The sequence below is a fragment of the Triticum dicoccoides genome, chromosome 7B, assembly GCF_002162155.2.
Source record: "Triticum dicoccoides isolate Atlit2015 ecotype Zavitan chromosome 7B, WEW_v2.0, whole genome shotgun sequence".
NCBI classification, from domain to species: Eukaryota; Viridiplantae; Streptophyta; class Magnoliopsida; order Poales; family Poaceae; genus Triticum; species Triticum dicoccoides.
In genome coordinates, this window is record NC_041393.1 from 37583079 (window position 1) to 37594622 (window position 11544).

The 11544-nt window shown below is 46.2% G+C and overlaps 1 protein-coding gene across 1 annotated transcript; it reads left to right on the forward strand.

Moving 5' to 3' along the window:
* Window positions 1-6542: 6542 nt before the first annotated feature.
* LOC119336699 (putative E3 ubiquitin-protein ligase SINA-like 6) lies at window positions 6543-7633 on the forward strand. Its single transcript, XM_037608768.1, has 2 exons — window positions 6543-6806; window positions 6900-7633. Exons 1-2 carry the CDS (start codon window positions 6543-6545, stop codon window positions 7602-7604), a joined length of 969 nt encoding a protein of 322 aa, XP_037464665.1. The 3' UTR covers window positions 7605-7633.
* The last annotated feature ends 3911 nt before the right edge of the window (window positions 7634-11544 follow it).

The window sequence follows — 11544 nt, forward strand, 5'->3', positions numbered from 1 at the left end:
GGAAGGGGTAAAGTGAGTAGCGCGCCCGCGGTTATTCCCTTTTACAGGGAAGGTACGGGCGCCTCCTTTCCCATTAACCGCAATATGATGCATGCGTGCGGGAACAGCCCCACGCATGCCCACCACGTCACGCACGCTCCTCCACGACGCACGTTCGACGCAGGTCGTGGGGAAGCGCGGCCGACGAAACAGTTACCACAGAAAAATCCGACCCGTCTGCCCGCGCACCGTTCTGGGCTTGGCCCAACAACATGTCGCGCTTATGTATGGCCCAGGCCCGGGGGATCCTGTCGGTGTACAAAAGTAGAAGCTCTCCTTTTGACCCCATTACTTATGCACGGACAGTCAGAGCCACGCGCCACGGCCTCACATAGCAGGGCAAAGGAGGGGAGCCAGAGAGAAGCCGAAGGCACAAAACAATCAAGGCAACGCCAAAGACCGAGACCACAGAGAGCAGATGGACGAAGCAGGTTTTCCCGGCAAGACCCTTGCCTCAACAGCCCCGGCAAGCCCCTTTGCCGGGGCAGCTCGCCCACACCAGCAGAGTGAGCCACCCTCGAACCCACGGTCTCCAACACCATCAACCACGTTGGGCCAAGGCTCGGGAGGCACCTCCATGGTGGCATGCAGATCTTTGTGAAGACAAAGAATATTCAAGATCAGATGAGGATTGGGAGGCAACGATCCTCGACAAGATCCTTGCTGAGGAAACCCGCAAGACCCCCGGCAAGATCCTTGCCGGGGACGACAGCGCGCCACGGCAAGACCCTTGCCGGGCCACCCGGCAAGGCCCTTGCCAAGGGCATCGGCGGGGCCACTGCCAGGCCCGCACCAACCAAGTCTCCACCACCGTTCACATGCAGCTGCCAGCCCAACAAGCTGGGCAGGCACCTGCGTTGCAACATGCAGCTTCCAGGCCAACTCAGCACACACCTGCGTGGCGGCATGTAGATCTTCATGATGGCTCCACCACCGCGCCACCTCAGCTGCTTGCCTGCCTACATGGCGCTGCATGCATCACTGGCCAGGGCGCGTGTCGAAGCGAGGAGGAGCGGCGATGGACAGGACGGGCCTCGCTCCCGTCCCCGATAAAGCAAGAGGACACCTAAGCTGCGCATTAAATGCGCCTTGTCCTGTAATACGAGCGATAAGCTCATAGCACTGTAGGCCTTTCCACCTGCTGTGTGCCACTATGGAAGCCCCTTTCGACTATAAAAGGAGGCCCATGGTGTACTGGAGAGGGATTCGGCTCTTTTGAACCACGTGGTCACCATAGCTAGTTCAAGAGCTCAAGAACACTCAATACATCCACCAAAGCAGGACTAGGGTTTTACGCATCCTCGCGGCCCGAACCTGGGTAAACGATCATTGTGCTGGTTACTAATCCTGCTCTTCTCACAACCCCGCGCCCCACAACTGCAAAAGGGATTCTTGTGATCCCATAGGTGTCATTTCCCACCGACACTATGTGATGTGATGAGGTTTCCTAATCCCAGGGAAGTTAAGAAACCATGTTTTTAGGAGTGGATGAACCTTCCTATGGGGTTCTTGTGAGTGTGTCACAGTGGCCCTGTGACGCCCGACTTAATCGTGCACTAATCATACACGTAAATGTGCACGATCAAGATAAGAGGCTCATGGGAAGATTGTTGGAAATATGCCCTAGAGGCAATAATAAAGTGGTTAATATTATATTTCCTTAATCGTGATAAAGGTTTATTATTCATGCTATAATTGTATTGATTGGAAACTTAAATACATGTGTGAATACATAAGCAAATACCAAGTCCCTAGTAAGCCTCTACTAGACTAGCTCGTTGATTAAAAATATGGTTAAGGTTTTCTGACCATAGACATGAGTTGTCATTTTATAATTGGATCACATCATTAGGAGAATGATGTGATGGACAAGACCCATATGTTACCTTAGGATATGTTCGTTCAGTTTATTGCTACTGCTTTCTTAATTTCAAATACATATTCCTTCCACCATGAGATCATGCAACTCCCAGATACCGGAGGAATACCTCACTATAAAAAAAAGACACATCCGTGACATTTTGGGACGAACGAAATTTTTTCTGTCATACTTATGACACTTCTATGATGATAATTATGACAAAACCATGTATCATCATAGATGTGGTGGGTTCCTACTTCTATGTCAAAAAATCATGACAGAAAATGAGCTTTTCGTCTTGGGCGGGTCGAAGACACACATGCATGACATTCTTTGGGCCGTCTATGATGGAAAAAATCATGGTAGAAGCGAGGACGAGGAAAATTTCATCAGAAGTGCTCTACGAGGTATCGCCCTCGACAATCGATAGTAGCTCTGCAGATTCGTACAACTAGGGGGGTGTGAGGTGATGTGTCGGGCTCTCGACATTGATCACGTTGATCGAGTCATCGATCATAAAGCGGGGGCAATAGGGACAAGATGAGGGTTCACTGGTGGATCACTAACCAACATATACTAAGCATATAGGAGAAGCATGTAGGTAATAATAGCAGGTTACAAAATAAGGCTATGCATCAGAATAGGGTCATTCAAATACAATAGCAAATTCTAATGCAAGCATGAGAGAGAAGGAAATGGGCTATATAGGAATGATCAAGGAGTTTTTGCTTGCCTAGAAACTCTATGGACAAACTCATACCCTTGACGGTGAAATAGTCGATCACCATATCAACAATGGTCTTGGGGTCTATCGGAGGAGGGGAAGAAACAATAGATAACAGGCATACAAATGCAACAAAAAGCATGACATGACAGTAGGCTCTGCTAGGGGTGACCTAACACAGTGCTAGGTGTTATAGACGAAGGGGGGAAATATCCGAGAATATTTTCCTGGCTCCAGGCATTTATTGGTCACACCATCCAGAGGGCAAGGTTCCATGTTTTTTGTGTTGGAGGCATGTGACATGTATGTCGATGGCACATTAGGATTCCTTACATTTTTCTGAGCAACTTTCATATATAAATTATTTTCATGTGAGCTACGGTTGAATTTCTACAAATTTCTAAAGTCTTAAATATTATTCAGAAAATCCTAGAGTTACTTAATTAAAAAACACATAAAAGGTTGCGTGCACCCGTTGCAGTGCACCCAATAGTGCACAATGGGGTTGATAGTGGGCCAGGCCAGCTGAGTCAGCGGGTCAGCAGTTGACCAATTGACTAAGCTGGGTCCCACTAGTCAATGACTGGGTGTGCCCAGTCAGCGGTATTGACCAGTCAACTGGACCAACTGGGCCCATGGGACCCAGCAGTCAGTGTCCTAGGGGGGGAGGTTTGGCCTGCGCGCGCCGGCGGCAAGACGCTAGTGACCAACAGGAGAGGCTGCGGTCGCGGAACTCGCCGCTCCGGCGACCAATCAGCCCACAGAGATCACCGTTCGAACCGGTGCTACGGCGCGCATCTACTGATGCGAGTAGCCGGCTCTGGGACGACCTGTAGCGGGACCAGCAGCGACGGCATGGCTACGGACGGCGGCGCGTGAGGCAGCAGAGGCGAGCACGGGTCGCAACTCATGCGGTTGCTGGCGCGCATGGGCAGCAAAGGGGCGCGACAGGAACGGGTGAGCGCTCGCAGGAGCGAGGCAAGTGGCGGCAGCGGGCGTGGCGAGCGCAGCCCCGAGGAGAGGCAGGGCGCGGGTTGGGCGCGCCGTGGGCGTGGCCACGCGAGCAAGAGGGCGTCCGTTTTGCGTGGTGGGAGCGCGACCATGGCGAGGTGCACACGTGCGGGAGCAGGGCTCCGGCCGTGGCCATAGGAGGACGCGGGCGGCGGTTACAGAGAAGGAATGGAGGGGGATGTGCAGGGGAGAGGAGCAGGGGCTCACTAGGGAGTCGGTGACGAGGTCGAGGGGGCTGGGGGCCTCGGACGGTGGTGAATCGAGGTCGTGGCCATGGCAAGGAAGACGGTCGCGGGCTCGTCGCTCGGGTGCGCCGGATCGACCTAGTCGCCGTAGTCGAAGTAGAATACCGCGGGGGGTCATCGTGGAATAGGCCGCGCGGCGGTCCTCGTCGGTGGCCATGCGGACCACGAATGGCAGCGACGAGTCCGCTCGGAGGAGCTCGCAGAGGCGGACCCAGAGCGGGGAAAGAGGGTGAGGGAGAGAAGGGGGCGAGCTAGGGTTGCGCAGGGCGTCGAAGGAGGGCAGTGGGGTAAGGCCTTAACCAGTGAGGGAAGCCACGGGATGGCTGACACGCCCCCCACCGGTGGCCAAGGTGCTGCGGATGCGCGCCACGCCTTCTCTGTGAACAGAGGAAGGGGGTGAAGCCCGGAGTGGGTTGGACCTCACTGTGCACGAAGGCCCAAGTGCACAGTGGGGCCTTTTTATTTTATATATTTTTTATATTTCCAGTTTTATTATTTCAGCCACTGTTTTGCATTTATTTTATTTCCAAATATTTTTTTATATGGAGCTTGGCACACAATTGCTAGGTGATATTAGCAGACCACTCACAAGCTTTGGAATTGTTTGGAAAAGCCTAATCATTTGTTTATTTTAAAAGAGCCAGTTTAATTATTGTTGGTCCACTTTAAATATTTCTAGAGGAATTTTAGTAATCCAAACAGGGTTGATTTCTTCATGAAAATTGTATTGAGGATTTATGGGAGATTATCAACATTTTTGTTTTGCATTTTGAAGAAATATTATTTTGACTTGCAATTTAAATTTGAAAATGACTTTGATTTTATTAAGGGGCCATTCAGCTTAGCTAATCAATATGACATGGCATCATTTGTTAGAGATCAATGTAGCATGATTATTGGGGGTGTTACAGGCCCGTTGTTGTAGGTGCTAAAGGAGTACTGAATGTGGCATGGGTGAACGTTAGTAACATTCCCATTGATAAGAGGGAAAACTTTGTTTTTGTCACTCTATCTTTTGACCACTTTGCTTTTGCCACGCTAGAAATTGACATTTCACTTTTGCCACTCTTAGTTTTTAACAATACATCACAATTGACATTCCAAGGCAAAAGCAATAATTTTAAAGTGGCAAATGTTATACATTGTCAAAATCTTAGAGTGACAAAAGTGAAATGAAAAATTATTGTTTTTGCCATGAAATGGCATTTGTAATGTATTGTCAAGAGCTAAGAGTGGCAAAAGTGATATGTCAAATTCAAGAGTGGCATAAGCAAAGTGGGCAAAAACTAGAGTGGCAAAAACAAAGTTTTCCAGGAGTGAAAAAGATGTGGCCTATGCGGGTTCGTTGGTTGGTGTTACTCTAAAAATAGATATGTGTACTCTTAATAGACAGGAATGCATGAGACTTGAAATCGGATGTAGAGATGTTGATGATTTTTTCCTGTGGCTAAGGGTGCTTCTTTTTGTGGGGTAGTGGTGAGGGTGGGGGTGGGGGACACTTCTATAACTTTTATTATGAAGTTGAGAAGGTGTTGGTGAGAAATCCTAAGAAAAAATAGGAAGAACTGAATGTGGATAGTGAAACCCTAAGAAAAAAATGGGGAGAGCTGAATGTGGATAGTGCAAAAGAGGCCTCTGTATGCATACGCGTAGGAGGATGAGGACATTTGGTCCTCAAGATAATAATAAAAAGCACTAAAGGGGTTTGATGAGTTGTTAGATCTTGATCCAGTAGTTCCGAAGGCATGAGTGTAACGAAAAAAAGGATAATATTCTATGACATAAAATGGCGTGAAACTTTATTTACCATTGCAAATATCGAGTACGAATTTTGCACAACCACAGAGACCAAGGACCCGAGTGCGGATATACATTTCTTTCACATAAAAACATTGTTTGTCCCTGTTGACCAGTCAAGGGACTATGAATATTTGGAATGACAAAGTTGTTGCTAGGTTCATGTTGTCAGATGAAAACCACTCTCTACGTTCCAAAATACTTGTCATGGTTTAAGTTCAAATTTGAACTTAAACCATGACACTAATTTTGGAACGGAGGGAGTACTTAAAATTCTTTTGGAAACTTGAAAGAAAATTTTCATGTGCACACATGTGAGTAATTTACCGACTATAAATATGTGATGATTATCCCTCTATAAAAAAATGTGTGATGATTGTTTGAAAAGAATTTGTGATTCTAATGATTTTTTGTTACTTGGACTAAATCGTTCCCGGATCACAAATCCCACGACCAACCAAGCAATTTATAAGGGTGAATAACAGCTGTTAAATCTTGGTAAGATCAAATCCCTCATTTCCAGTTTGTAAAGCAACAATAGAATGGAAAAGCATCCCAAATACATATATAGTCCCTCTCGTAACGTTCGTTTCTTTGAACAGTCAAAACGAAAAAACACCCAAAGGCTGCACAGGCTCAAATTATTGTCCTGTTTCTTTCCGTTTTCGGGTATGCGATGCTGGCTCGCAATGGCCTCTCCAGTTTTCCCCTTCCGCTGCCCTCCGCTTTGACGTCAAATCAATCGGCCGGTGAGCCAGCTGGGCATCTTGTGGTAGCTGCGCTTGCTTTTACCATCCCTCTTCTTCTCGTCCTCTTCCACCTCGCGAGCAGAGCAGTTCGCACTTGAGAGGCAGAGAGGGTGAGGATGCAGGCTGCTAGTGCTACTTGGGAGGAAAGGAGCAGGGGCTTGCCGTCGGCCATGGAGAAGGGCGGCGACCAGAGCGCCAGGAAGGCGAGGCTGGAGCTGGTGGTGGCCAACGGCCCTGTGAAGCGACAGATGGTCGTGCACGAGGCGGGCGAGATCGTGCCGGCGGAACAGGGCCCGACGATGCAGATCTCCGTCAAGATGGACGTCGCCGTGCTCCACTGCCCCTTCTGCTTCCTCCCCTTCAAGCCACCCGTCTTCCAGGTTCGACTACATCGCGTCGATCTTTGTTTGTTCCGTTCACCTGATCCAGGAAGACACGGGTTTCTTGATGTGGTGTTGGATCAATTTGTGCAGTGCAACGGCGGCCACCTGGCCTGCGGCGACTGCCGTGGCGAGCAGCCTGGGAGCCAGTGGCAGTGCGAGAGGTGCGAGCGGGGTGGCGCCTTTGACATCCGCAGCACGGCGATGGAGGCCGTTGTCTCCTCGGCCAGGGTCGAGTGCCCGCACGACGGCTGCGGGAGGTACATCACCTACCACGAGCTTGACGACCACCAGAGCGCGTGCCCGCACGCGGCCTGCAAGTGCCCGGTTCCCGGCTGCGACTTCGCCGGCCCGCCGCCCGCGCTCCTCCGCCACCTCAACACTCTCCACTCCGTGCCCGTACATAGCGTCCAGTACCGCAAGGTGCTCCAGCTGCAGGTGCCGGTGTCTGAGCCGCGGCGCCTGCTGCTCGCAGAGGAGGACGCCCGCGCTTTCCTCGTGGTCGGCGGCGCGCTTGGCCTGGGCACGCCCCTCACCGTGTCGGTGGTGTGCATCAGGGCGGGGGCGTCCCAATTGCCGCTCTACGCAGCCAAGGTATGGGTGAACGGACCACAGGCAGCGGCCAATGGCAGGGCTGACACCGTCAGTGCGGACATCGAGGTGACGAGCAGCAAGGAGCCCGGCGCCGTCGACATCGAGGATCTGACGTTCTTGACGGTGCCGTCCAAGCTACTGGCTGGGGCTGGGCCCTCCAGGACGGTGTCTCTCCACATTCGCATAGACAAGATCACCTCCTAAATGATTCCATGAAGCTTAGTGATCTAATGACCTTCTTATGCTAATAGTACATATGATCTAGTTTAGTTTGGTTTACTGCAGCTTGTGAACCTTGCATCGATTACTTCAACATTAGACAAGTATTTCTACTTGTTAATTTCCAACCGTGCAAGAGGTATTTTGTGGCTGTTGGATGTAAGATATTTTGGGGTAACAAGTGAACTAAATGTATGCTGTTTATATGTGTTTATTAAGAAATTGCTGTATACTTATCCCACTAAGTTATGCATTATGTGACGGTTCCTTGCTTTATTATACTTTTATAACATATACTCCCTCTGTAAACAAATATAGATCGTTTAGATCACTAAAATAATGATCTAAATGCTCTTATATTTTCTTTACAGAGGAAGTACTAGCTACAACACATTTCAGTTGTACTAGTATTTGTGATCATATAAGTTCGCGTAGGTCTAGCCACGAGTGTGTAGCTCAACCAAGCACATGTAAACTCTTCTCCCTATCAATGAAATGATACGCTCTATGCGTATTCGAGAAGTATTTGTGATCAGATGGGTAACTATTGGGTACACCTTCTATCACAGATCCGAAGGCAAGTTATTCGTTGCTAAGATGGATCATTTCTAGAGAAGGAGTTTCTCTCGAAAGAAGTGAGTGGGAGGAAAGTAGAACTTGATGAGGTAATTGTACCTTCTCCCTTATTGGAAAGTAGTTTATCACAGAAATCAGTTCCAGTGATTCCTACACCAATTAGTGAGGAAGTTAATGATGATGATCATGAAACTTCAGATCAAGTTGCTACCAAACCTCGTAGGTCTTCCAGAGTAAGATCCGCACCAGAGTGGTACGGTAATCATGTTCTGGAAGTCATGTTACTAGACCATGATGAACCTACGAACTATGAGGAAGCGATGATGAGCCCAGTTTCCGTGAAATGGCTTGAGGCCATGAAATCTGAGATGGGATCCATGTATGAGAACAAAGTGTGGACTTTGGTTGACTTGCCCAATGATCAGAAAGCCATAGAAAGTAAATGGATCTTCAAGAGGAAGACGGACACTGATAGTAGTGTTACTATCTACAAAGCTCGACTTGTCGCAAAAAGGGTTTTCGACAAGTTCAAGGTGTTGAATACGATGAGATTTTCTCACTCGTAACGATGCTTAAGTCTGTCCCAATCATGTTAGCAATTGCCACATTTTATGAAATCTGGCAAATGGATGTCAAAATTGCATTCCTTAATGAATTTGTTAAAGAAGAGTTGCATATGATGCAACCAGAAGGTTTTGTCAATCCTAAAGATGCTAACAAAATGTGCAAGCTCCAGCGATCCATCTATGGACTGGTGCAAGCATCTCAGAGTTGGAATATACGCTTTGATAAGTTGATCAAAGCATATAGTTTTATACAGACTTGCGGTGAAGCCTGTATTTACAATAAAGTGAGTGGGAGCACTACCGCCTTTCTGATAAATATATGTGAGTAACATATTGTTGATCAGAAATGATGTAGAATTTTTCTAGAAAGCATAAAGGAGTATTTGAAAGGAGTTCTTTAAAAAGAAAAGACCTCAGTAAAGCTACTTACATATTGAGCATCAAGATCTATTGAGATAGATCAAGACGCTTGATAAGTTTTTCAATAAGTACATACCTTGTCAAGATTTTGAAATAGTTCAAAATGGAACAGTCAAAGAAAGAGTTCTTGCCTGTGTTTTAAAGGTATGAAATTGAGTAAGACTCAAATCCCGACCACGGCAGAAAATAGAAAGAGAATGAAAGCCATTCCCTATGCATCAATCATAGGTTCTATAAAAGTATGCCATTCTATGGACCAGACCTATTGTATACTCTGCCCTGGTTTGGTAAGGGAGTACAATAGTAATCTAAGAGTAGATCACTGGACATTGGTCAAAATTATCCTTAGTGGAATAAGGAGATGTTTCTCGATTATGGAGGTGATAAAAGAGTTCGTCGTAAAAGTTACATCGATGCAAACTTTTACACTGATCCAGATGACTCTAAGTCTCAATCTGGATACATATTGAAAGTGGGAGCAATTAGCTAGAGTGGCTCCGTGCAGAGCATTGAAGACATAGAATATTTGCAAAAAACATACGGCTCTGAATGTGACAGACCCATTGACTAAGCTTCTCTCATGAGCAAAACATGATCACACCTTAGTACTCTTTGGGTGTTAATCGCATAGCGATGTGAACTAGATTATTGACTCTAGTAAACCCTTTGGATGTTGGTCACACGACGATGTGAACTATGGGTGTTAATCATATACAGATATGAATATTGGTGTTAAATCATATGGTGATGTGAACTAGATTATTGACTCTAGTGCAAGTGGGAGACTGAAGAAAATATGCCCTAGAGGCAATAATAAAGTTATTATTTATTTCCTTATATCATGATAAATGTTTATTATTCATGCTAGAATTGTATTAACCGGAAACATAATACATGTGTAAATACATAGACAAACATAGTGTCACTAGTATGCCTCTACTTGACTAGCTCGTTTATCAAAGATGGATATGTTTCCTAGCCACGCCCCTCACCGTGTCGGTGGTGTGCATCAGGGCGGGGGCGTCCCAATTGCCGCTCTACGCGGCCAAGGTATGGGTGAACGGACCACAGGCAGCGGCCAATGGCAGAGCCGACACCGTCAGTGCGGACATCGAGGTGACGAGCAGCAAGGAGCCCGGCGCCGTCGACATCGAGGATCTGACGTTCTTGACGGTGCCGTCCAAGCTACTGGCTGGGGCTGGGCCCTCCAGGACGGTGTCTCTCCACATTCGCATAGACAAGATCACCTCCTAAATGATTCCATGAAGCTTAGTGATCTAATGACCTTCTTATGCTAATAGTATATATGATCTAGTTTAGTTTGGTTTACTTCAGCTTGTGAACCTTGCAGCAATTGCTTCAACATTAGACAAGTATTTCTACTTGTTAATTTCCAACAGTGCAAGAGGTATTTTGTGGCCGTTGGATGTAAGATATTTTGGGGGTAACAAGTGAACTAAATGTATGCTGGTTATATGTGTTTATTAAGAAATTGTTGTATACTTATTCCACTAAATTATGCATTATGTGATTGTTCGTTGCTTTATTATATTTTTTTAACATATACTCCCTCTGTAAAGAAATATAGAGCATTTAGATCATTAAAGTAGTGATCTAAATGCTTTTATATTTTCTTTACGGATGGAGTACTAGCTACAACGCATTCCAGTTGTACTAGCATTTGTGATCGGGGTGTCCATATAAGTTGAAGATAGCTTTATATGACGATCAGATAATGTGTTATTTTTTCAGAGTTAGGTAAAATTACATATTTACTGCAATAGACATGACATTTGGGACACATAATTTGGCATGCCGCAAAATATCTCTGTTGAGCACACAAATAGAGGATAGGTATAACCACTGAAAAAGAGAAAAAGGAATAATAGATTAACTCTAAAAGAGGATATATAAGAATAGATTTACAATGTAAAAATCACTGGCGCACGCACATTGACATTCAAATTTGTTCCATGTGTTACACACATCAAGTGTGAATTTTCATAAGCATTTTACATATGAATTTCCTTTTGTACCCTAGGACCATGCTCTCACGTGCAACTTGAATTACCACACATATATTCCACACTTTTGAATTAGTAATCCCATGGTGCTACTGTACTATATTAGTATTAGCATTTCGGTAAAAATAGTAGACTAGTATAAAATATGTAGAGCTCTCTTACCCAACTGAATTATGATGTCATGCTGGTCTAATTAATATGAAACACAAGTACACAAACAGAATTAAATTAAACCATCTAAGTTGAAGTTACATTTAACTAACATCAAACAGGTCTCACAACTGAAAGGACCAAGTTCAGATTACATTCAAGCCATTTTCAAAATAAACCATACATGGC

Excerpts from the sequence above, each read along its gene's own strand:
- LOC119336699 (XM_037608768.1), top strand. The coding sequence starts at position 6,543 with ATGCAGGCTGCTAGTGCTACTTGGGAGGAAAGGAGCAGGGGCTTGCCG. Across the intron at positions 6,807-6,899 it reads TCAAGCCACCCGTCTTCCAG|TGCAACGGCGGCCACCTGGC; the intron begins GTTCGACTACAT and ends CAATTTGTGCAG.